Below are 26,626 nucleotides of genomic sequence, written 5' to 3'. Positions count from 1 at the left end.
GGTAAATGAAAGCTTGCACATAAAGATCTTTACACAAGGTCAGTTAGGCAGTAAGCACCCCAAAGACATTAGCAATTATTTTCTGAGTACAGAGATAATGAAAGGGCTGGAGATGTTCAGAGGAGTGACCTGCATCTGGCAGAGACAGTAGACAGTGGCCAGGCTGGTCAGGGGAGGAAGCCTACACTTTTCCCTTCTTCTTGGGAAGAGGGCAGAGCCACAGCTAAAAGATAATGCACTCAGCAGCTGGTCCTAAGTGTATGTGGAGGGGCAGATGAGGACAGAGAAAAGCTTCATTTTAAAAAGGATTGAGTAGGGAGAGCCCAGCAGGGAAGAGCTTAACAAAAAACCAACCTGAAAACCCAGCAGCTAAGCAGCTGGTGAGGGAAGGTCAAACCCAGCCAGAACTACCATAATTCATAGTGGAGGAAGCTGCTGTCGGCCAGGTGCTTAGAAATAGGAGCCAAGAGTCCTGGAAAGGCAATCCCAAGGGCAGCAGGGTGGGAAGGTTGTGGCGGGGTGTCCCAAGTGTCTCCCCCATCCCCTCTGTCACCTGGATTTCTCTAGAACTTGACTCCAGGAAAGAAACTCCCCCATGGACAAGTTTACAGCAATTTCAATCATCCAATAGGACTGCTCAACCCAGGGAGAGATGGAACTGCAGAACTGAGGCAGACTGGTCCCTGCCCTCTGGGAGCTTACAGATTAGAGAGAAGTGAGGCTGCAAAGTGCAGTAGGCAGCTCGGTGCAGGGGGAAAGGGCATGAGTTCTGGGGCCAGAAGCCCTGGATTTAAATCCTGGCCCCGGGCGGCGCCTGTGGCTCAGTCCGTAAGGCGCGGCCCCATATACCCAGGGTGGCGGGTTCAAACCCGGCCCTGGCCAAACTGCAACCAAAAAATAACCGGGCGTTGTGGCGGGTGCCTGTAGTCCCAGCTACTCGGGAGGCTGAGGCAAGAGAATTGCTTAAACCCAGGAGTTGGAGGTTGCTGTGAGCTGTGTGAGGCCACGGCACTCTACCGAGGGTCATAAAGTGAGACTCTGTCTCTACCAAAAAAAAAAAAAAAAAAAAATCCTGGCCCCATCACTCACTGCCTTGGAAAGACCCAAGGGAAAGACCCATCGTGAGCAAAATAAATCATTTGAATGACATCTGTAATGTGGAGGAAGTAATAATATATCTACCATCCAGGGCTGCAGTGACGATCAAATGAGATGTTAGTTATTGTTAAAGTATAAAGGGGAGTGCCCATAAAGAGGCCCAGGAAATTGTTACAGGGCTGGAGGAGGAAGAGATTATCTATACTGAATTTCAGGAAGGGGCTTATCGGGGAGGTGGCACTTGAGATGGACCCTGAAGGAGGGGCAGACCTTCCATAGGCAGGACAGAGATGGGGACATACTCCAGGTAAAGGGAACAACCTGAGAAGAAGCTCATAGCAGGACAGCCACTTGTAGGCCTGCGGGGAGCCGGACGGGCGGCCAGTGGCACAGCTATCCTCCTTGTAGCCCTTCTACACCTCTGTGAGCCTGGCCCCTCCTACCTTCTGTGCTCACAGTCACAGCTTCAGTGAAGAATAAGACACAGACTAAACTAGACATCTAGGACAGAGAGCAACAGGGTCTGGGAGGAAGGAGAGCCTTTTAGCTGGAGCCATCCAGGAAGACTTCCTGGAAAAGAAAGGGGCTTTTCAGTGGAGCCTCAGAATTTGAAATACAGAAGAAGGCGATTTCAGATAGAGAGGACAAGCTGAACCACACTGGACAGGCCTGATGCCACTTCCCAGGATAAGGAGCACAGCTGGGTAGAAGGAAATGGATAGGACTGGACCATGGCAGGTGGCAAGGTCAAGGCAGACCTAAAATGCCAGGCTAAGGTACAGGCAGGCGGAACCATTAAACACCAAAGCTATAGGGTAGATGCTGTGGTCAAAGGGGCCAGTGGGAAAGATAAGACGGGGCAGTGAACAGGGGGCATAAGCTCTGAGAGGAAACCAAGATCCCACCGTAGTGCAGATCTAGGTTCAGCTGATGAACATCCCAAGGACAAGAGAAGGTTGTACAAAGAGGGACCGTGGAATTTGGTGGGGGGAATCGAATATGGACCCCAAGGAGACCATTTGGAGCTGGCATTTCCCCTGACCCGGGAGGCTGATTAAATCTTCTGAGAGATCTTGACCCTGAAGCCTCAGAGATTCAGGTCACTGAAGGCCTCCTAGCCTTGAGGCGGTCCAGGGTTGGGAGGCTGTCCACCCTGCGCCCCCCCCCCCCACCTGAGACCTTCTCCAGGCATGGGCCAGAAGAGCTCTGGCTCTGCCATCCAGTTCACCTCCAAATTCAAGGCATCCCTGGGTAAGTTTCCTTCCCGTGCCCCTTCCCCCAAATCATTTGTGTCTCTAAAATTCCCGCGGCGCCGACAGGGTTAAAAAGCCGGCTCCTGTCACCGCTCCTGCCACCACCACCCCCCTGCACCTGCAGCCGCTGCAGCAAATGCCAAAGCCGGAAAGAGAGGGACCAAGCCAGGGAGGGGGGGCATGGGGACCGACTTTCTGCGTCTGAGTGACGGGCGGGTGATGATTGGCAGCTGCAGAGCAGCCGGGCACCCGTACGCGGGCGAAGGTGCAGAGGTGGCCAGAAGCAGTGCCCCACACCGCAGGCCTCGCCCTCGGAGCAAGGTTCCTGTTCGGAGCGGGCTGGGCCGGGAGTACTCTCTCGGTGTCCTAGCCAAGGTGGCTGGGCGGGGCGGCACCCTCCTCCTGGGCCCCACCGGTAGGCGAGTGTCGCTAAGGTGACACTCGGTGCGCGGTAGCGGTAGCGGCAGCGGCTGCAGGAGCACACTGGCCGCACGGGCTCCGGCTCTGCTGCGGGACCTGCTCCAGCCGTCCGGGGGGCATCCCAGTACGCACGACGCAGCACCCCGACCCTCGCCAGGGGCCCCCGCCCCCAGGGGCTCAGGAGGATCCTAGACGCATAGCTCAGCATCTCTCAGCTACGGTCGTCTGAGCACCGGCGTCGCGAGGGACGTGCGGGACCCTGCGCTTCCCTCCTCCCGCCTCGCGCCCGGGCCCAGGCGGACAGAGACTCTGAACTTCAGCTGGGAGTCCGGGAAGGCCGCAGGAGCCGCGGGAAGAAGGCTGCGGAAGGATGGCCGAGGGGTCGGGCGGCGGAGGGCTGCGCGGGGACCGGGTTGGCCGCGCAACAGAGGAAGAGGTGGTGCGGCGGCGCTGCCGGCGTGGGGAGGAGGCCGAGGTCTCGCAGTCCTGGCCCGAGGGCCCCCGGGGCATGGCCGCCGCGCCCCCAGTGGAGGAGCGATTCCACCAGATGAACCTGCAAAAGCAGGTGTCTTACAGGTAAGGAGGATGTGGGCGAGGGGAGCGCAGCGCTTAGGACCACTCTCTTTGTGGTCAGCATTGAGTACCTGCTGCCCGCCTGGCACAGCCCTAGGGGCCCGGTTTCAGAAATGACTATCAAAGGGTCTCTGCCTGGGCGGCGCCTGTGGCTCAAGGAGTAGGGCGCCGGTCCCATATGCCGGAGGTGGCGGGTTCAAACCCAGCCCCGGCCAAAAACCAAAAAAAAAAAAAAAAAAAGGGTCTCTGCCTTTTACGTGTACAGGGGAAGGATGCCTCTGGGACTCCTTCCCTACATGAATGGTGAAAGCCCTAGTCATTCAATATGGAACTGAGTGTCGACTGTGTGCCAGGCTCTGTACTAGGCCCCAAGAAGACAAATAGCCAAGACATGGTTCTTACAAACCTGTATCTGCTGGGGAGAGCCAGGAGCTGCCCCCCTGGTCCTTCTAGGGAAAGAGGAAACCTCTCCCCAATTCATTCAACAGGTCTTCCCCAAGTTTTCCTGTGCGTTGACCCTGTGCTAAGCACTGCCTTGTGGGGGTGAGCGAGATGCTTCCTGCTGCAGAGAGAGAAGGAAGGGAATCCCCTCCTGAACCCCTGTGCCACAGCAGGCCCTCACTGGCAACTTGTGTGGCAGAGGGAATCTCCCCGCCCCCACCCAACATCATCTTGATTAAACCCTCTCCTGCCAGTGTAAGATTCCTAGGCTCCCTTGTCTTGCCACCTCTGCCTAAAGCAGTGGTTCTCAACCTTCCTAATGCCGCGACCCTTTAATTCAGTTCCTATGGGTCATGACCCACAGATTGAGAACTGCTGGCCTGGAGGAACCAGCTGAAGGGGACCTAGAGGTCACTTTTGTGAGTTGGCTGTGGGATATTTATGAGGGAGGACTGCCCCTCAGAATAGGGTGGGTAAGTTGCACAGTGGGTGGAGCTGAGGAGGGGATAGAGGTGGGGCTGGGGTAGCTAAGCTCAGACTTTACCTTCCTCTTCCTTTCCCAGACCACACCCTGAACATAGACTTGTTGCCCCTCTGAAGCACCTGGTCCAGAGTGACCTCCTTTGGAGAGTCCAGAAGGGATACTGGAGGATCCTAAGTCCTTAAAGCTATCAGCCTGGCTAGAGAGAACAAGTTTCCTCTCTACTTACAACCACAGGGAACTTGGGGTGTGTCTGAGGCTGCCCCTGCTCCCCCTGGAGCTTCTGGGAAGACATTTCATAAAACATCCAGCCCTGGGAACTTAAAGGGCCCCCATATTCTTAATGGCTATGAAGCCATTGGGCCTGCTGTACCTGGGGGAGGATGGAGACAGGGAGGAGACTTTTCGCTCATCCTAAAGTGAGACACTCAGAGTAAATGGGAAGCAGGTAGGCTCCCTTGGGCCTTGCCTTCACTCTCTGGAGGAAACCTCCCCCCCATTCATTCAAGGAATGAAGTAAGGAATCACGGTACATTGTATCCATTACCAGGCTCTTCCAGAGCACCATGCTGAGAGGAGTGTGTCATCCATCCCATGCCTCTGACTGCAGATAGAGGAGCCCCTGAAAGTCCCCCTGGGGGAGGAGGTAGTGCAGAGGGACTGAGAGAGAACAGGACAGAAAATGTAGAAGAAATATTGGCCCAGGAGTCAGAAGACCTGGTAGTCTCACTTCTGCCGGTGACTTACTGTATGTCCTTGAGCTGGACAAAATTGCTCACTGGGCTCAGTTCTTCACCTGTAACTTAAGAGAATAATCCCAAGCTTTGCCTCTGCTGTGGGTCAGGATAAATCACATTTGGAATTGGAAAGAAGGCCAGAGCAGGGTAGAGGCTTAGAGGGCAGGGAACAAAGAATAATTAAAGGGATAGGATGAAAAATGCTCTATACACACCTGCAAGGGCTAGGATCCCCCCAGGCTGGTTCCAGAATGGAGGCCCCTCCACAGCCCAAACTTGGGGCCACTAGTTTCCAGGCATGCCAGGTAACCAAGCTGTAGCTCCTCTCTGGCTATGAAGGGAACAAGAGGCTCCCCGGTTACCTGTGTGAGGACTGCAGAAGACAGCACAAGGATGGACTCCAGCAATCACCCTGGGACAGATTGGGCAGGGCACCTCCTCCCACCTTGTGGTCAGGTCAGGAGCCCAGACTGGACAAGGCATCCAGGCAAGAAAAGCCCCCTGGGTAGAGGACAGAGAGGCCCTGGGAAAGAGGCAGCAACCCTTCTAGGCCCTGGGGACCCCGGAGGAACAAGCTGTGCTTTCCAGCTCCTCCTTCCCTTGCGGCTGCAGTCGTGAGTGGCCTGATGACCAGTGCTACTCTTGCTAGCACAGGCCTGGGGGTAGGGGCTGGCGGGAGCTCAGGCCCAGGCAACAGCTCTTTTTCTCCACATGCCACAGTTTCTCCCAGCTCTGGCTCAAAGATAAACCTCCCACCCTGCTGAGAGGAGTTGCTAAGAAAAGCAGCTGAAAGCCCTTCACAGAGAGAAAAGGCTTTTAGACAGAAATGCGGGGGCAAAACAATCTGAGGGCGAGGGGTGGAAGCGGAAGCAGGCTTGAGGCTGGGCTGCTTCTGACGCAAGTGAGGACGGGGGCTTTCAGCAGGACAGGAGATGCTTTTACCAGTGCGTGAGGGTTTATCCTCTGCCTTCCGGTGCCAGCACAGGCTGGAAGCAGCCCTGGCAGCTGCTTTAGGTGGATGAAGAGATGGCAGGTCTGTGCCAACAGACCCCTGGGGGTTGGGGGAAGAAGGCAGGAAAATAGACAAGGGAAGAACTTAAGTAGGGTGGTCCCTTGCTTCGTGCGAATGGAACCTGGTTTCCACTAAGCGAAAAAAGGGCAGGGCTTCAGTTCCTAACATCTTGCATCTGCCTCTGGGGGGAAGGAAAAGTAATTCCCAATTAAACAATCAGAGTTAGGATCAGGAGACCACCTGGGAGAGGTTTCAGTTCAGCTAAGGAAAAGCCAGAGGGATATGAGGGATTCTGGGTTTGATTTGTAAGGAGGGGCCAGTTTGAAGATGCAGAACTTAAACCCCTGGCACTAAGCCATTGGTTCCCAAACCAGTTCACTGGAGAATCTCATAAAATGGATTCCTAAGGCTCAATGTGGTGGCTCATGCCTGTAATCCTAGCACTCTGAGAGGCTGAGGCTGAAGATCCCTTGAAATCCCAGGATTTCAAAACCAGCCTGAGCAAGAATGAGATCCCGCCTTCACTAAAAATAGAAAAAGTAGCGGCCATTGACACATCTGTTGTCCTAGCTACTTGGGAGGCTGAGGCAGGAGGATTGCTTGAGCCTAGGAGTTTGACGTTGCTGTGAGCTAAACTGGGATGCCATGGTACTCTAGCTTAAGCAACAGAGTGAGACTCTGTCTCAAAAATAAATACGACATAGGCCGTGTGCAGTGGCTCATGCCTGTAATCCTAGCACTCTGGGAGGCTGAGGTAGGTGATTGCCTGAGCTCAGGAGTTTAAGACCAGCCTGAGTCAGAGTAAGATCCCATCTCTAAAAACTAGCCAGGCTCTGGGCGGCGCCTATGGCTCAAAGGGGTAGGACACCAGCCCATATGCCAGAGGTGGCGGGTTCAAACCCAGCCCAGCCAGAAACTGCAAAAAAAAAAAAAAAAAGACTAGCCAGGCTCTAAAAACTAGCTGGGTGTTGTGGCGGGCGTCTGTAGTCCCAGCTACTTGGGAGGCTGAGTCAAGAGGATTGCTTGAGCCCAAGAGTTTGAAGTTGCTGTGAGCTATGATGCAACTGCACTCTACTGAGGGCAACAAAGTAAGACTCTTGTCTCAAAAAAGAAAAATAAATAAAAATAAATAAATATGTGCGGCACCTGTAGCTCAAAGGAGTGGAGCACCGACCCCATATGCCGGAGGTGGTGGGTTCAAACCCAGCCCCAGCCAAAAACTGCAAAATAAATAAATACGTCTATGCATTCAATTAAATGGATCCTGCTGCAGGTAGTCTGCAGTTGGGCCTGGCCATCTCAACTTTAAAGACTTGTCCTGGGTAATTGTGATAGTTGAGCAGGTTTGAAAACAACTGGTTTTACCTGTGAAGAAGCCTAGGGCAAGAGGGAAAGGGGCAGTGCAGGAATAAAAGGGGTCAAATGTGAGATGAAGTGCTGGGGTGTGACCAGCAGGGGGCTTCCTGGCCCTGGGCTGAGCACTGCCTGAGGTGGACATATGGGACATTCCCTGGATAAAAGTAGCACAGCTAGCTACTCACTCTACTGTTGCAGGACAAAGGCAGTCACAGGTGATGTGTAAATGAATGAGTGTGCTAGGGTTCCAGTAAAACTTTATTTATAGACACTGAACTACATGTCATGTAATTTCCACTGTCACGAAATCTTAGTCTCTCACTTTTCCCTAACCATTTATAAATATAACTCCTGGGTTCCCAAAAATAAGGAGCAGATATGGCCCATGGACCAGTCCAGTAGACAGAGACAGGATGAGCACATGTAGCAGATGGAGGGCATTGGAAATGGACCTAGGCCTGGGGCACAGTGGCACATGCATCCCACCAAGAGAGGGAGTGCCAAAAAAGTCCACACAGGCTTCTGGGACATAGAGACCTGGGTTTGAATTACAGCCCTGCCCCTTGGGCAAGTCACTCTTCACCTCTGACCCTGTTTCCTCCTCTGGAAAATGGGAACCACAATACTACTACTCATGAGCTTGGCTAGGAAGATGCAAGAAGAGAGATGCAGAGTTCCTGACTCAAAGCAGAGGTGAAACACAAGTGAGGTCTTTCGTCCAGTGCAGCTGGATCTCCTCATGGGCGTCCTGAGGGAGACTGGCCCTGGACAACAGAAGGTGGTAAGACCTGGGGATGGCGAAGCTTAACAAGGACCAACAGTAAGGGCCTGTGCACAGGTCTCAGCATGCTGTCCTGCCCTGCCCCCTCCACCTCCACAGAGCGGCTGGCTGGCAGGGACTGTGGGTGCCAACTGGCAGAGAAGGGAGCCCCCTGCTGTGGCACATGGCTACGGCTGTGGGTACACAGCTCCTTGAGGGAGGGGCACCTGATCCAACTCTCTCTGCTGCTATTTACCAGAAGCTAAAAATAACCCAAGAGTGACAGGGAGATGGGGCCGATTTGTAATTTAAATAGCAACAGGATAAAGCAAGGAGCTGCAAGAGATCACATTCTGTCCTGAATTAAAAATGCAAAAACCGGGGGCAGAGAGCTGAGCAGGAGCAGGGGGAGGGGACCATTGCCAGAGGAAGCCAGAAGCCTTGGGTCTATCCATTCTCCTTCCTTTCGGAAGGGCGGGGTCCAGGCCTAGGCCCAGGCTGGAATTCCTTCCTCCTCCGGGGAACCTGAGGTTCACACTGACCAGTGAGTCAAAGGGCAGGGAGAGCAGTGCCCCGAGGTGGTCCCAGGCTCGTCCTAAAGGCCAACATGTGGGGATTAGGATCGCAGGGAGGGTCTTAGCTGGCTCCACTTTGGCATAAGGAGTTTGGGGTATGCCCCAGCAGTTCAACCCCACACCAGAGGGGCACAGGACGTTTGGGCATTTCAGAGGGGATCTAGGAGGGCCAGTTTAGGCGATGGCATTTGAGAAGTTCCATGGTGTCTGCTGAGATGGTGGCTTGTGGGCCAGCATCAGGAAGCCTAGGTTGGAATCTCATTTTTGCTTCAGTTGGTGCATGCTCAGAGCAGAATGTTCAGAAAGGTCCCCAAAGGGTCCAGGTTCCAAGGACAAGGGTTATAGTACAGGCTAAGGAAAACTTATTTTGTTGTTGTTTTCGTTGAGAGAGAGTCTCACTTTGTCACCATCGGTAGAGTGCCATGGTGTCATAGCTCACAGCAACCTCAAACTCTTGGATTCAAGCAATTCTCTTGACTCAGCCTCCCTAGTAGCTGGGACTTCAGGCACTCACCACAACACTCGGCTTTTTTTGTTTGTTTGTTTAGCAGGCCCAGGTTGGAATCAAAGTCACCAGCCCCAGAGCATGAGGCCTGTGCCCTAAACACTGAGCTATGGGTGCCCAGCTATAAGGAAAACCTCTTAATGACATACAAAGAGGACGAGGAAGGAATTGCAGCTAGACTCTAGGCTTCTGCTGGGCCCCGCTGCACTTGACCAGGGCTCTCAGCCTATAGATGCTTGAGGAAGAAAGGCTAATCAGAGTGAGCAGAGCGAGAGGGGCTTTTAGGGCCAGTGGGCAGCTAAGCTTCAGAGAAGCTAAGCAATTTGTTAAAGTCACAGAAGCCAGTCACACTACAGCCAGGATCTGGACTCATATGTGCTCTACTCCAAAGCCCTTTTCACTCTGTCAAGCTCAAGGGCCTAGACCAGGGGTCCTCAAACTGCGGCCCGCGGGCCATATGAGGCACATGAGGCAGTGTGATTGTATTTGTTCCCTTTTTGTTTTTTTACTTCAAAATAAGATATGTGCAGTGTGCATAGGAATTTGTTCATAGGTTTGTTTGTTTTTTTTTTGTAGACACAGTCTCACTGTACGGCCCTCGGGTAGAGTGCCGTGGCGTCACACGGCTCACAGCAACCTCTACTCTTGGGCTTACGTGATTCTCTTGCCTCAGCCTCCTGAGCAGCTGGAACTACAGGCGCCCGCCACAACACCCGGCTATTTTTTTTTTTTTTTTATTGCAGTTTTGGCTGGGGCTGGGTTTGAACCCGCCACCCTCGGCATATGGGGCCGGCGCCCTACTCACTGAGCCACAGGCGCCGCCCTGGGTTTTTTTTCTTTTTAAACTATAGTCCAGCCCTCCAGCGGTCTGAGGAACAGTGAATTGGCCCCCTGTTTAGAAAGTTTGAGGACGCCTGGCCCTAGACTTTTGTCCCTGTGGATTGTTCCTTTTGGCTCTGTGCTAAGTGCACACAGCCCCAGGTGAGGTACTAGGACAGGTGGTAAGGGGCTGAAAAGTGGTTATGCAATCAAGGCTTACGACCCTGCAGATTGGAGGGCAAGAGGACTGCAGATTGGAGGGCAAGAGGACTGCTGACCCAGCCCTGAGGGTCTGGTGTAGTATAGGCTGGAAACAGAAGCAAGCCCCTTAGTGCAGATCCAGACCCAAAGTAGAGGAGAGACACCTAGGCTCCTCTTTCGCCTCCAGCCTGAGAACCTGGGAAGTACCAAAGAATAGCTTCCAGGAGAGATGGTGGTTTAAAGGACCACCAGTGACTGCTGAACTGCCAAAGCTGTACCTGCAGCTTTCTTGCCCCAGTGGGCGAGGGTCTCAAGCCCCTTTTCCAGATTTTCTCCTGCTCATGATTTTAATGAGGCTGCCCAGAAGGCACCTAATAAATGGCCATCTGCTACTAGCCAGCAGTACCTGCAGCCCAATTCAGGTACATCTGTCTCCTCTGTGGTAGGGGCCAGCAGTCAGCAGGTAACCTCTGGCTCTGCATTGTTCCAAGGGCTTCATCAGGTGCTGGGCTCACTGGCACAGTTTCTAGGGAGAAGTGTAGACTTTAAAAATCTTCCATGTCTCACCACAGTCATTTATGCAAACAAGAAGGCAGTTCTCTCCCTGCTTAGCTTTTTGAACACCTATATTCTACCCAATTTGACTTCCATAGGAAGTCACAGAGCATAGACTCGTGTACCCTGCACTGAGCAAGGAGCTCCGTGGGGTTCAAGAATCTTGTAAGGAGGGCGGCACCTGTGGCTCAGTGAGTAGGGCGCCGGCCCCATATGCCAAGGGTGGCGGGTTCAAACCCAGCCCCGGCCAAACTGCAACAAAAAAATAGCCGGGCGTTGTGGCGGGCGCCTGTAGTCCCAGCTACTCAGGAGGCTGAGGCAAGAGAATTGCGTAAGCCCAAGAGTTAGAGGTTGCTGTGAGCCGTGTGACGCCACGGCACTCTACCAAGGGCGGTACATTGAGACTCTGTCTCTACAAAAAAAAAAAAAAAAGAATCTTGTAAGGAGACAAGACTAGTGTGCATAAAAGGTCAAATAGTATGGGAATATCATTGGGAACAAAAATGAATGTCAGAGGTGAGTCAGCAAGGCTGGGAAAGCTGACTCAGGAGCAGCGTTTGACACTTAGTTGGTGTTTGTAAAATATTTGCCATATGATTGAATAAAGGTGGGAAAACCTAGAGATCTGGGAAGAAGATTCAAATGAGACTCTCAGATCTAACAGAGATCTTAGACATCATCTGGTCCAACCCAGAGTCACACAGCAAGGGCCCTTCCCACATTTGCTGCTTGAGCTGAGATTTGAAGGATGGAGATTTTGATTGGCCATACTTTAAGGGAAGACCAGGAAGGAGAACAGTATAGGCAGAATGGAACAGCAGGGGTCAGGGTGGCATGTGAAAGGAGTGAGAAAAAGAGAGAAGGAAAAAAGGTTTGTTGAACACCTACTTTGGGGCAGGCACCAGCATGACATGAGCAGAGAGAAATCTCTGCAGGGAAACAGAGGCCAAAAAACAAGGAGCATGAGGAGCCTTGAAGGTCAGGCCAAGGAGGCTGGCTTGGCAGGTTTTGAGGGCAGAGGATGTCCAGGTCATGGGTTGAGTGTTTGGTGCCCTGGTACATTCTTTTCCCCACCTCCCACTTGCTCATCCAGGCCATGGAAAGTAGAACACCTCACCCTCTGGGGCCTCAAAAAAGCCCAGAATAATTTTCTTACCTAGATTCCTCTTCCTGTGTGTACCTGGGTGGTTTCTACGGGGTCCCCAGCTCCCCAGTGCTGGCACATGTTGTCCTAGGAAATGCCAAGGGCATTTTCCCTGGCCCTGTGCACCTGTCCTTTCCAGTCTTGTCCTCCCCGCCCCATTTGAAAAGCAAAGCTGGTAGTGATAGCTTTGTGGAGTACAAGGCTGAAGTGATCCTGGTCTCACAGTCAGAACCACTCTGCCGCTCAAAGCTTCTAGCCCACTCACTTCCCCTCCAGGAGCTCCATTTCCTGCTTTCTGCTGCTCCAAGGCTGCCAGAAGCCTCAGATGGAAAACAAACCCAGCCCCATTTCCTCTGTTTTACTGCTCAAGCTACTTGCAGAATGCCTAGGAAAAGAGGGCAGGGCCCTGCAACAGCCACCTTCCAGAATAGGCTGTGCTCTGACAGACAAAGTATCTGGTGGGCCACAGCATTCAGGATCTACCTTAAGAGATTCAGAGATGATGAGCTGGAGGGAGAAAGGGAGTGCTTCAAGGGCATCAACTGGCCATGTTCCTAATCTTAAAGGAGAAATGGGATGTCTTATTTAAGGCACAGACTCTGGGGTTTGATACTTACTTCCACCACTTACCAGCTGGATGACTTTAGACTAGTAAGATTAGCAGCTCTGTGCCTTAATTTCCCCATCTGTAAAAGGAGGGAAATAACGAGATCTACCTCCAGGGGTCATTAAGAGGATTCACTGAGCTACTTTATGTATTCAGTAAGGTGTCTGGCACAGAAGTATTGAAGAAATATAAGCTATTGTTTTTATTATTACTGAGTATTAATTTCATTAAACAGCATACATTTATGAAACAAATACTTATTGAAAAATATTGTTCCAGGCACAAGGGACACAAAGGTGATTACAGCACCAGATGGAGCTTTCTAAGGGTCCAAATGGCATTGTGTACATCCTATATCTGCAGGTTCCATAGCACAAATGTTTATTGAACTGAACTGACACCATTTCTGCCCTTGAGAAATTCACAACCTTTTGGGGGGTGACAAACACATATCCAACTAAGGACCTAAGTCTACAGCAGTATGATTAAAGGTACAATTTCCTCGCCAGCACCAACCCTAAGAATAAAGAGTACATATATGGCTTAGTAAAGAGTACGTCTATCTACTAAATCCTCATAATGGCCTTGAACTCCAGCCCAGTCTGGCCTCTGGAAATCTTTCCAGCTCCTAGAGCACTCCCCTCCGCACCCCTCTACCCTGCTTTGCCCAGGCCAGCCTTTCTGCTCTTCTCCACACACATCAAGTACATTCCTTGCTCAGGGGCTTTGCTCTTACTGTTCCTTCTGCCTAGAATGTTGTTCTCCCAGATAGGCACACAGCTCACTCTCCCATTCAGGTCTGTTCTCAAGTGTCACCTGCTCAGAAGTGCCTTCCTCATCCTCCCTACCTAAGTAGCACTCCCATTATCACTCTCTTCCCCCTTCCTCTCCCTTCATCTTTCTTTATAGCACAGCTTGCTACCTGACATTATATCCTATATAGATTGTTTCCTGGATGTCTTCCCCACTAGAGTCTAAGCTCTGTGAGGATACAGCCCTTCTGCCGCACCCACTGCTATACTCTGATGCACTCCCTGTGGAACAGAAGGTGCTCAGTAAGTATTTATTGGATGAATTAATTTGTAAATGCTTTCACCTCTTATTTAATCCTCATATAACTCCATGAAATCTATTACCACTCCATTTTACAGATGAGAAAACTGACACTCAGAAAAACTCTCTGATACATGTATTTATTAATTTACCTGTTCATAACCTACCTTGTTCCAAAACTGATTTAAATGACTCAGAGTTATGCCCTGATCCAGGCCACATAGTTGGAAAGTGGCAGAAATGGAACATGAGCCCATGTCGCAGGCTCCATCCTCATTGCTCTTTTCATACATCACTGTTCTGTGTGCCCAGCCCTGCGTTAGATGGTGCAATGCACACAGTGGTGCTAAGGAAAGAGAGCTGTATGTGGGCTGGGCACCCCATCTCGCATACCTAGTGGTTATCATGAAGTGGTAGACCTCAACCAGGACCCAGAGGTGAAAATCGGAGAAGTGAAGAGAAAAAACAGACTGGGGCTGAGGTGTGGATTCCAGCCCAGGCAGGCCTGGTGGCTGCCTGGCATCCTCTGACTCTTGGGCTGTCTCCTGACTGCTGGGCTGGGCTTGTCCCTACCTGCCCCTTGCCCTCCTGTGTAGCTCCTTGCCCCAGCCAGGCTCCTACCCCAGCCAGCGGAAGGCGCCTACGAGACCCGTGGACCTCTGCTCGGGCAGCCAGCTGGGCTCTACAGGGCCCCCCAGTCAGGAAGTGCCGAAAGAGGAAGAGAGTCGCTGGGCAGGATGAGCGAACGAGGGGCTGGCCACAGTGCCGGGGAAAGCTGCGATGAGGCTTCAGCTCTGGGCCCAGCGGAGGCGCTGGGGGCAGAAGAAGGGGAGCGGCCAGGGGCACTGAGGCAGATGTGGCGCTACCGTTCCTGGGACGTGCCGCAGATCCCAGCTGAGACACCCCAGACACAGTAGGTACAAGGGGTGGCCTGGGAGCGGGCACAGGAATCTCCATCCCTCTCTGAGTCTTCATCTGGGGTAGGAGGTGGCAGAAGTGGGGTGACCCATCCCTTATCCGGCAGCTCTGTGGAGGCACAGAGAAGGTCAAGGGAGTCCTTGGCAGGTAGGAGAAGCTCTGGTGTTTGCACTGTTGGGGGCATTGTGGTGGAAGGCTGAGCTAGTTCAGGAGACTAGGAGGCAAAGGAGCTAACAGCAGGGGAATCTGGGCAGAGGAGCTCCCACAGAGTGTGGCATGGGATGCTGGTCTTAAGAACCAGCTATAAGGTCTTGTGCAAACTCAATAGTTCTTCAGCTGCCTCTGACCTCTTTCCTCAGAGCTTGGGGTATGAACCATTGGGAAACTTCCCCAAAGGGATCCATGCCCTGCAGGAGGCCCATGTCAGGCCTACTTGGGGATGTCTCTGCCCTTCTCCTGCTGGTCACTCTGGCACCAGTTGCTGCCTGGAGGCCTGGGGCCCATGACCCTGATCAGACCTTCTCTAGATCTACAGGAAACTGTAAGAAGCTAGGAGAAGGTTGTGGGCCTCTAGGTGCCAGCTATTTCTCAAAATCGTGGGTTGTCCCACAAGTCACAGCCCCCAGCACTAGCTATTTGTGGCTGTCTGCAGCTGGAAAAAGGGCTATAAGAACCCCAGAGGAGAAGGTAAAAGTGAAGGTGACACAGGATGTGGCTTTGCAGAGAAGAGTGCAAACAGAACCAGTGGGCAGTTGGTGTGGGCACCAAGGGGCAGGGTTTAGGGAAAAAGAAGACCACATTCTCCAACTTCTTGGCCTCCTTTTGCCATCTCTGCAGGGACAATCAGAGACTGCCTAGGCATTTGTGATGGCTGTGCCCCAGCAAGCAACCAATCTGGTTTCAATTGCTCTGATTTGTGAAGAGGCATGACTGCTGTTGTCTTTGGGGATGTGTTCATATGTGCATGAGAAGTATATTTGTGAATAAGAGCATGTGTGTGTGTAAAAGGGATGTGTCATCCATAACCATTGTCTAGGGGATATTTGTTCATAGGAAAAAGATGCATATGTTCTCTGTGGGACTGTGGGTTTATGAATGAAGGTGGTAGTCCATACCTGTTGTCCTTATGTGTATTTATGAGTATGTAAGAAGTGCACCGGTGATTCCTGTAGTATGACCTCTATAGGTTCCATTGAATATTGTGCTGAGGTGTGTTAGCAGTGGGTGAGAGGATTGGAGGCCATCATGAGTAGCTGTGGAAGGATGAATTTGCATGAGAAATGTATGAGTTCTTTGTTGGCGTGAGGGTCATTAAGTGACTTTGGGCACAAATGTGAGAGGCTGGGCAAGAAGTGTTAGTTTGAATAATGCGTAAGTATAATTGTGTGTGAGAGGCGTGTTTGTTCTGTGTGCATGGGGAGTACTATGTGACTTTTGCTCCTGTGGGTGTGATCTGGGAGGCCCAGGGGGTAAGGATGGAGATTGTGAGCTGCCTTGAGTAGGCACAGGTGGAGGAGGGCAGAATATGTTCTGTGTGGATGTGGGAGGGGAGGTGGGGACAGCCGCCCTCGGGGGTGTACTTGAGAGCATGTAGGCTGTTTGGTGCGGGAAGGCTTGGGGGAGGAACCGATTGTGTGTCCGGGTGCGCACAGTGCAAGCGTCTGACAGAGAGATTCAGTCCCATCCAGGCCGCTCGGCCACTCGGCCGAGAGGCGGGGCCTAGATCGCCCCACCCCTCTATTGCTCCGCCCCTCTGACCGCCTTGGCGGGCAGTGGCGCAGCCGACCGCCGGCAGAGGGCGCCCCGGGCCCAGTGCCGTCGCGCGACCGAGGGGGCGTGCTCCGCGGCGGGCAGGCAGCGGCCCGGCCAGCTATGCGGGGTCCTGCGGCCGCGGCTGGCGGCACTTCCTGGAGCGGCGGCGGCAGCCGCTTCCCCGGCACCTGGGCGTGGGGCGCGGGGCCGCGCGGCGCAGGGCGGGCGGAGCGAGCGCGCGCTATGGCCTCGGCGGGCGGCGTGGAGCGGGCGTGCTGAGCCCCGGCCGCCTGCCCGGCATGGGCGTCTCCCGCGGGCCCACCGCCGGCCGGGGCTAGGGCCGGATGGAGCCGCGGGACGGCAGCCCCGAGGCCCGGAGTAGCGACTCCGAGTCGGCCTCCGCCTCGTCCAGCGGCTCCGAGCACGACGCCAGTCCCGCACTGGACAAGGCGCCGCGGCGCCTGAGCAAGCGGCGCTTCCCAGGGCTGAGGCTCTTCGGGCACAGGTGAGTGGGGTGGCGGGCAGGACAGGTACCGCGCTTGTCTCTGGGGGACGTTCCTCGGCCCCTAGCGGTTCGGGCCACCTCAGTACTGACACCAGATGGAGATCTACCCCGGCACCGTCTATACGGGCGGTCTTGGCGTTGGCACTGCTTGGGGGGGGGTCATTCCCCTCCGCCCGGGGATGGGAAGTACCAGTCGCTGGGGCACTGGCACCTGCTGAGAGTAATTCCCAGGTACCGGCAGTTTAGTGAGCCTCACCTATACCGTGGGAGGGTCAGCGCCCAACCCTCCAGCAACGAGACAGAATCACCCCAACCACCTGGCACCAGCAGGTAGGGCCCCATTTTTCGTCACCCGTCTCGTGGCATTGATAGTACAGGGTCTCTCTAAGCCTCTTAGCACTAGTGAGGAGGGAGTCACGCTGCCCTTTGGGCTTCCATGAAACCCCGTTGCCTACTGTCACTGCATGGGATCGGCAGAATACAGCCTTGCTGATACTGTGACGACTCGTGGCTTGTCCCCACGCACTGACCACTGAATTTAATTGCTCAGCATTTTAAGCCCCTCCTTGGGACTACGGGTGCCTGCCCATCGCTCTACCTTGCTCTTTTTCTTTTTTTTTTTTTTTTGCAGTTGTTTTTGGCCGGGGCTGGGCTTGAACCCACCACCCCTGGTATATGGGGCTGGTGCCCTACTCCTTAAGCCACAGGGGCCACCCTCTACCTTGCTCTTAATTAGCAGGGAGACCCCATCCTCTACCTCTGCTAGGCAGTCAGCATCTCTCCTACCCTCTGTCCTTGCTGGGAAGGGATGGGGTGGGCTGTAGTCTGGAATCTTTGCTGTCTGTTCAAGCTCCATCCTGCTCCCTCCCCATAGAACTCTAAATGTCACCATATTGTGCCTGTGACAGAGCTTTGACCAGGACTCTAGTGAGGAACTGTGGGGAGGGTGTGGAAAGATTGAGTGCAGGCAGTTCATGGCATGTGTGCTGGTCTTGGCTATGAGCTGCTGTCTGCCCTGGCAGTCTTGGTGTAAGGTAAGGGATGATAGGGCCCCAGGAGTACCAACCTGGCTCCTTGAGCTTTTTTCTGAATGACCCTGCTCTTCTCTGGTGGCTGGGAAGCTTGCAGCTAATCAGCCAAGGACTAGAGCCACCTCAGACTGGACTCTGACCACTTGGAGTCTGCCCAAGGCTTCCCTTTGACTTTTCTGCAGCTGCCCAGGATTCATGGTATTTGGCCTCCCCTGAGCTTTGCCCTGCCCCTTCCCTGGGCAGACTTCACCTACCAATAACATGAGTGGTCTCCTGTTGTGTGGTTGACATACCTTTGATACTGACCTATGCCCTCTGCCTGCCTTAACCTAGCCAGGACCCTGCTCTTTGCACCCAGACTGTCACTGAGCCCACACAGAGATCTGGATCCCTACACTGGCAGATGGAGCTCCATGGGCTCTTGTGAAATCATGCAGGCTTCAATGTCATATAAAACAGGGCAGGGAATGAAGTTTCCAGTACCTCTGTTTTGTCACCCACAGCCCTGCAAGATGGAACAGTTTACACCTAGCCCTGCAGGATGTAGCCTCCAGTGTTCACAGCTCAGCAGGGGGAGGGAGGGGCTCCACCAGAGGCTTCCTGTTGCTGCCCACAGGGCACCAAGTGTGGGACTCTCCTGACCTGTGGTTATGCCCCTCTGAATGACATAGGTTTGTGCATGTAGGGATTAGCCTTAGGCACATTCAGGAGGATGAGCAAGAAGCAAGAGATCTAACAGGTACCTTTGTGTAATTCTCTAAAATAAGCAGGATAGGTATTATTTCTCTATTTTTATAGATGAGAGAAGCCCTTAATCAGAGAAAGAAGTGATTTGCCCAGAGTCACCTAGCAAGTAATAGGCAAAGACAGGGTCTGAATTCAAGTTGGTCTGATTCCAAAATCCACATCCCTCTTTCTGTACCAGCGTCCCAAACAATATCACAGTGGCCTAGGTAGCTTTAAGAAATACAGATTCCTGGGCAGTGCCTGTGGCTCAGCGGGTAGGGCGCCGGTCCCATATGCCGGAGGTGGCGGGTTCAAACCCAGCCCCGGCCAAATTAAAAAAAAAAAAAAAGAAAGAAATACAGATTCCTAGGGGTGGCGCCTGTGGCTCAGTGAGTAGGGCGCTGGCCCCATATGCTGAGGGTGGCGGGTTCGGACCCAGCCCTGGCCAAACTGCAACAGAAAAATAGCTGGGCGTTGTGGCGGGCGCCTGTAGTCCCAGCTGCTCGGGAGGCTGAGGCAAGAGAATTGCGTAAGCCCAGGAGTTGGAGGTTGCTGTGAGCTGTGTGAGGCCATGGCACTCTACCGAGGGCAGTAAAGTGAGACTCTGTCTCTACAAAAAAAAAAAAAAAGAAATACAGATTCCTAGATTTTACTTGGGCACATCTGGATTTTACCAGACTCATCAGGTCTAGAGGTGGGGCCTGGGCATTATTTAAAGTTTCCCAGGTGATTCTGAATGTGCCACCACTTTTGGGCAGCACAGTATTATGTCATTCTGGAGAGTGTAAATGCTCTGATGTCTAGTGAGAAAATCAAATAGCTCCTCTGGACGCATATAAGGAGTTTCCCCAGTTTGGGAACATTGTGCTAGGGGCAGTGGCACCTTTAAAAATGAATACACTCAGGGAACCCAGTAGAGTTGGGGAGAAGACAGTGGGGAGCGTTTCTCCTGACAAGCCTGGGAGCTGAGATAGCCAGTGCCCACTGGGGCTGGCCTCTCTCCTCTTGACTTGATTGGGGGGAGGGGGGAGGGAGAGGAGACAGATGTTTGGAAATACACATTCCCACCTGCTGGTGCCTGCTCTGAGTGCTGACCCTTTCACTGCTGTTTATCTGTTCTCACTACCTTTGTTTGCTAGTGGCCAGCCTCAGGTAAAAATACTCAATGCCCCAGCTGAAATCACCCCTCCCTCTTTTCCCAGGTTCCATGCTCAGTCTTAAACCAGCTCCTGCTTGTCCTGGGACATCCACCCTCTGCATTTCCCCCTTCCTGATCCCTTCACCCACAAACATACCCCAAGCCTTGGTGCTGAGTGGGGCCAACAAGTGACTAGACAGTGGCTAGAAGGGAGGATCAAGACTGCTGATGCTGTGTAGAGAATTCTGCATTTGGATCTTGGCTCACTGGGAAAGTTCCATAGATAATTAACAGTGTCTGCTGTGGGCTTGGAAGGGGGTTGTGATGGCACATGGGCCACTTGTTTGCCATCCCTGGGCTAGTCGGGTAAAGCAGTCTCTGAATAGCAGTCTCTGTGACACCTTCCTTAAAGCCCATGTCTGTTCCACACAACTGGCATCATGCTCTTGGAATCTAGAGAGCAGTCTGCCATCTCCCTTAAAAAAAAAGAAAAAAAAAATTTTTTTTTTTTTTAGCCCAGTAAGACATAAATCTGAGCCAGATCCTCCCTAGCATGTGAATTCTTCCCACCCCCAACTCCATCCCACCTCACTTCTTGCTGGGAGCCATCAGTCCCCTCCCTGAGGAGGATAAGGAAGAGGAGGTATAGGCCCTGCTACAATCCCAGGGTATCTGGTTCTCTACCCTCAGTGGAGGAGGGGACCTTTACATTCAGATTCCCTTGACCTAAGGGGTTGTCAGAAGTGGGAGGGAAGTTGACTCTCTCCTCTTCCTCCAGGACCCAAATGGAGGGAGGACTTTTCCTCTGGCTTGGTCCCAGCAGCTTGGTCCTGGCAGGTCACACAGCTTGCGGATTAGCTGGTTTTGCACCCCAGGGGCATCAGAAATTACCTGGCAGCTTGCACATGTACACATAAGGAGTCTTAGCCTTCAGAGCCCTCTGGGAACCTGAGAGTCTGGGCTGCCATTCCCTGCCCTTCATTGAGCTCAAAGTCACAAGCTCCCAGAGGGCAGGGACACACCTGTGGAACAGGTGTGAGACAATAGGTCCCATTGAGAGGCAATGCCACATGGCCCCAGTGAGCAAGGCCCTGAAGTCAAGGCTGCACAGGGTGCCCACAGGCAGCCCAAATGGAAGCAGCCCCTGGTTGGGTTAGTTATCCAATGAGTGGGAGGAATGAGTTGAAGGGGGGGGGGCGCCTCTCGCTCAGGGTGAGAACCCCTCTCTGTGGCGCCAGGATGTCTAGGAGCAAGAGGAAGCCTCTTTGAGTGGTTTGTCTCACTTAGGCTAATGCTGGGAGCAGCCCAGGTGGCTGTGGGAGGTGAGTACAAACCAGAGTCCTTGGGTCCCAGCCAGTTTGGGAAAGAAGAACGGGCCTCAGTGGCCGAGCTATGTTCAGCTTGCCCTGTTCGCACCCCACACAAGGTCAGGTGTCAGAGTGGAGCTGGGTGAGGCTGAAAACCAAGGCTGGGATTCTCCCTCCCCTGCCACACACTGTCAGGGGAGAGCACGGGCAATTCTTGTCATTTTGTCTCTGTGCCATACTCCAAAAAGGTCACATCCCAGGATGTGGAATGGCCCAAGATTCTCAATTGGCACAAGACAGCCCAAGAGTTGGTGTTCTGTCTGGCAAGGATGAGGAAGGATTAAGTGGCTCCCAGTCACAGAAAGCCTCAGTTGGGGCTAGGGAGAGTGAGAGAAAAGCCTGCCCTCTTGGGCTTCCCAGGGGCCTCCCCAGAATTTGCCAGTGTCCTCCCATGCAGAGGAGGAAGAGGGTGGGCAGGTAAGCCCCGAGTCTTGGGCTGTGCTGATCCGTCGGGGAAGCTGGAGTCTCAGTCCCTTCAACCCACACAAGGTCCAGATGCTGACCCTGGAACTTGTCCCGCAGTGTCGCTGGAGCGACACAAGGGGGCGGCAGCTGCCATGTGGGAGGACAGTGGGCCTGGACCTTCTTCCGGATAGTCCACTTGCTCCAGAGACCTGTATAGGTGGACTGCAGACACCTCCCTCTGGTGAGCTACCTGATACACCCGCTGCCAAGGCGGAGCCAATCAGAATGCAGCAGGAGGCGGGCTGGGCTTGTGCCTCCTTGTCACTGACCCCACCCCTCATCCCTGAGATAGAGGTGCCTGCAGCCAGGTTGCCTTGACTCAGCCAAGGTCTCACAGCTAGCTGGGGGTTATCTGGCTCCGGTGTTCTCTCCCCCAGGGCGGTGTTCATTTGTGCCACATCACCGGACCCTACACCTCCTTTGCTTCCTGAGAAATGCTCTTCTAGCATCTTCCAACCTTCTAAACCCCACTCCACACCCGCTCTGCTTCTCCTCCTGGAGGTGCTGCTGCCAGCTGAGCAGTCCTCTAAGTGAATGTTGGGAACAGTATGTGCAGGAAGGGGAATCTGCCACACCTGCATCCTGGCTCACTGCACCTCCCCCCCCCTGCCCCCCCCCCCGTTCCTGGATTACCTCTGGGCAGCACCAGGCACTCTTTGTTCTTAGCCACCTCTGTGTTCCATGTGGGGACCCTCTATTCCTATGGTGCATAGAGCCTGGCTGGCACTCAGGTCACAGGTAGGAAAAGGTAGGCCAGAGCAGTGGCCAAATGTCCTTGAGGACCTGTCATTCTGCTATCTTTGCTCTTTGCCCCCTTCCTCAACTGAGACACCAGAGACATGGTTAGGTCATGAGAGCAGGCTTTGAGTGAGACCAAGCGCTCTGGGGCCTGGGAAGGAGAGGACAAGGAGATGAGCCTACATTCATCAGCAGTGAGGTGAGCAATGGACCACCTCATCTTCCTGTGGTGATTAACAGTTGACAAAACCTTGTAAATCATCAATTTCAAATAATCTTCACAACTAATTTGTAATTGGTTTTATTCCCATTTTACAAATGTGGGAACTAAGGTTCAGAAAGGTCAGGGTTCTGGTTCTGGATCATCCAGCTCACATTGGAGCCCAACCCAAGGGTCTTTTCCTAAAATCAGTCTGCCCTACTTTTTAGCACTCTTCTTTTATTTTCTATCCCTAAACTGGCAGGGTCTAAGAAGGGGATCGAGTGCTCCATAGGTTTAGTAAAAGCTTTTAGCCTCTTGTGTGAGTAGCATCATACCCACGAGGTGATCTGTTCCTGGACCCCAAGGGAGAGTGATCACCAGGATTTCGGGACCCGGACGGACTGGGAGCAGATTGTCACGTCCTTGGCTGGGTCTAGAGTGGAAAGGCAAGACTGACCTTTAGTCTTGCATCAAAGGTACAAGGAGAATAAAATCAAGAGACATGTTCAAAGGAGCTCCTAGTATCACCCAAGGGTCAGTGGGTGGCCTGAAGGACGAGGGAGAACCTCATTTGTGTTTGGCACTCACCCCCTCCACTCTCTCAGAGCCCTCCTCCCCCTCCTGGCAGAGCACCAGCCCAGAGCTCCCACGTGGAGGCCTCCCCCTGTCAGGGCTGAGGCCCATCACAGCACACACCAAAATAGCTGTCTAGGAGCTGGGGCCTGCGCCACCTACGCCCCCTCCCAGCATCTTGCGGGTTAACAGCTTGCCTGTCTCTCTGCCCCCTCCCCCCCTAGCTTGCTGACATTTTACACAGAGAGAGGCGGGGGTGGTTATGAAAGGGGGCAAGCTGGTTCTTGCTCCACAGCCCACACGGGTACCCCACTGACATAACCTGCTGCCTTCCACCCACATCTGGAAGTTGTCCCTTGCGGGGAGACCTTCCTTCCGGCTTGAAGATGTGACCTGCCTAGTATGAGGGTGGTGTAAGGGAATGAATCCTGAAACTCTGTGTAAGACCCAGGGAGCTGGTCTCCCTCCGGGGTCTTTTAAAATAATTATTTTGTGGGGGGCGCGGTGGCTCACACCTGTAATCCTAGCACTCTGGGAGGCTGAGGCGGGTGGATTGCTTGAGCTCAGGAGTTCAAGACCTGCCTGAGCAAGAGCGAGACCCTGTCTCTAAAAAATAGCCAGACACTGTGGCAGGCATCTATAGTCCCAGCTACTTGGGAGGCTGAGGTAAGAGAATCGCTTGAGTCCAGGAGTTTGAGGTTTCTGTGAGCTATGACGCTACAGCACTCTACCCAGGGCAACAAAGTGAAACTCTGTCTCAAAAAAAAAAAAAAAAAAAAATTATTATTATTTTGAAATCTTTTGAAAAGCATTAAACATCTTGCAATTTAAAAAATAATACACCTGGCTCGGCACCCATAACTCAGTGGTTAGGGTGCTGGCCACATGCACCAGAGCTGGTAGGTTTGAACCCGGCCCAGGCCTACTAAACAACAAGGACAACAACGAAAAATAACCGGGTGATGTGGCAGGTGCCTATACTTCCAGCTACTCGGGAGGCTGAGGCAAGAGAATCACTGTAGCTGCCCGAAGCTTCTGCTGTGGCCTTGATCCAGGCTAAGCCCAAGAGTTTGAAGTTGCTATGAGCTGTGACGCCACAGCACTCTACCGAGGGCAATACAGTGAGACTCTGTCTCAAAAAATAAATAAATAAAAGATAATACACCTTAACATAATGCCCAGCATGCAGCTTGGTCAGATCTTACCATTACCCCACATGCGCTTTAGATAGATAGAGATGGAGGAAATCATGATTCTAACTTTGGAGTTTGTTCTTACACCTGTTTATAAAATTTTCCTCCATAGGTATGCATCCCTAGAAATAGTATGATTAGTACAATTTTGTATATTTTACCTTGGTTTAATTGGCACACCAGACATATTCAGAATTTAGATTTTACCCTCAACATTGTTTTAGAGATTCAACCATCTTAACCATGAGCTCTAGTGAATCCATTTTAACCATTCTTTTTGTAACAGCAGCTTATTTGCCCTGTCTCTTACTGGTGGACATTTAGGTAGTTTGCAGATTTTTGCCATTGCAAGCAATCCTGTGTGTTCATCCACCAGTGCTTGGTCACAGGGTATGTGTATCTTGAGCTAAATAGATGTTGCCAAATTGTGCTTCAAAGTGGTTGTCCTAATTTTTAGGCCTCTGGAGTTTTTTTCTTTCTTTAAACTTTTGGTAAACTGAAGAATTGGTTACCATGAACATATACTTTCTCCTTCAACCCTGCAACAATCCCATAAGAAAGACAAAGTAGGTATTAGCCCAGTTTATCAGATGAAAAAATTAAGATTCAAACAGGTTAAAAGGCTTAGCTTGAGGTCATATAGCTGGTCAGAAGCAGAACCTCTCTGGACCTTTGAGTCCAAATCCATAATAAAGACCTTTGTCCCCAGTGTGAGAAGCCTGGAAGGCTGGGTGGGGCCCCCAGGAGCTGATAGCTGATTCTCAGAAGGTCTTTTGGGGTGGGGGGCACTTAAATTTTGAATGAGAGGGTAAGGGAGAAATGCTTCTAGCAGATGGGGAATGGGAGTTGTCTGGAGACACAGGAGAAGGCAAGGAGAGAGAACAGTCACTAGAGAAGAGTGGGGGCCAAGGGGAGGGCATGTAACAAAGGCCCCTTCGGAGACTCAGAGGGAGACACATCAGCATACCCATCAGGGATGGGTTTCGGGGTTGCCTCTGACACAGAAGCACTTAGCCAGACTGCAGCTTGTCCATCCAGTGCTAGCAGGAAGGCCTCCAGGGCTGGTGGCGGCTGGCTCACTGTAGCTGCCTGAAGCTTCTGCTGTGGCCTTGATGCAGGCTAAGCCTGGGCTGTTCACTTTTCTCTCCCTTTCAGTCTTCAAACCCTGCCCAGCACTTCCAGGCCCTGAGGATTCAATTATGATCAATGAGAGGTCCCAGGGCTCACAGTCTGGTGGTGGATACAGACTTTTAAGCCAAAGCTGTGGTCCCAAATAACTGGGAGGGGCCCAAGTATGGGGACAGCTATCCCTTCTGGTAGAGGGGACTGGGAAGAACATTCCAGTAGAGCCAACATCTGAGCCATCTGTTCTTTTTTTCTAACTTTTTTTTTTTGAGACAGTCTCATTTTGTAACCCTCAGTTGAGCGCTATGGTGTCATAGCTCACAGCAATCTCAAACTCTTGTGCTCACGCAACCTTCTTGCCATAGCCTCTGAAGTAGCTGGGTCTACAGATGCTTGCCGCAACACCTGGATAGTTTTTCTATTTTTAGTAGCTATGGAGTCTCACTCTTTTTTTTTTTTTTGTAGAGACAGAGTCTCACTGTACCGCCCTCGGGTAGAGTGCCGTGGCGTCACACGGCTCACAGCAACCTCTAACTCTTGGGCTTACGCGATTCTCTTGCCTCAGCCTCCCGAGCAGCTGGGACTACAGACGCCCGCCACAACACCCGGCTATTTTTTGGTTTCAGTTTGGCCGGGGCTGGGTTTGAACCCACCACCCTCGGCATATGGGGCTGGCGCCCTACTCACTGAGCCACAGGCGCCGCCCCTGGAGTCTCACTCTTGCTCAGGCTGATCTTGAACTCCGGAGCTCAAGAGATCCACCTTGGCCTCCCAGAGTGCTAGGATTACAAGCATAAGCCACTGCACCCAACCTAAGCCATCTCTTAAAAGAGGAGAGAAAAATAAAGGAGAATTCATTTAGCAGAAGAGGGGAGTGCTATTCCAGGTAGAGGAAGAATAACAGGTGCCAAGTGCAGAGGCATAAAAAGGGAGCTGTGGTGTTTTGTTTGACAGAAGCGTTCAGAGGTAGAGAGGATGAGAGCATGCTGTGAAGTGCACTGCTGTGTTTGAACCCTAGCCCTGCCACAGATCAGCTGATGAGCTCAGGAAGGTGACTTAACCTCTGTGTACCTCAGTTTCCTCATCTGTACTATGAGGATATAGGCAATGGAGATAATAATACCAACTATTTTCATGAGGACTAATAGCTTGATGTTTATGAAACACTTAGAATGGTGTCTGGTGGAGTGAGTTACATATTTGTCTAATAAAATAGAAAAAATGTGAAAGAGATGGGAGAGGTGGCTGGGAGGCCTGTTGGCTGTCAGACCCAGGTCTTTGCATTTTGCTTGGCTGACAGTAG

At 52.5% G+C, this 26,626-nt stretch overlaps 1 protein-coding gene across 6 annotated transcripts in view; it reads left to right on the top strand.

Moving 5' to 3' along the window:
* The first annotated feature begins 3,095 nt into the window (after positions 1–3,095).
* Positions 3,096–26,626, top strand: part of DGKZ (diacylglycerol kinase zeta) — a 47,258-nt gene continuing 23,727 nt past the window's right edge. For 3 of the 6 annotated variants that reach the window (XR_008374134.1, XM_053560056.1, XM_053560051.1), the window contains exon 1: positions 14,313–14,503. Coding sequence is in view for 5 of the 6 variants with exons in the window: in XM_053560056.1 (XP_053416031.1) it covers positions 14,328–14,503 (176 nt within the window). In the remaining variant the exon portion in view is untranslated. Of the gene's footprint in view, positions 3,348–14,312; positions 14,504–16,325; positions 16,766–26,626 lie in introns of those variants that run through there. The other 3 variants (XM_053560055.1, XM_053560052.1, XM_053560057.1) reach the window with 3 other exon arrangements.

This window comes from Nycticebus coucang, chromosome 14 (assembly GCF_027406575.1).
Source record: "Nycticebus coucang isolate mNycCou1 chromosome 14, mNycCou1.pri, whole genome shotgun sequence".
Taxonomy (NCBI): Eukaryota; Metazoa; Chordata; class Mammalia; order Primates; family Lorisidae; genus Nycticebus; species Nycticebus coucang.
This window is presented reverse-complemented; position numbering and strand designations above follow the sequence as displayed.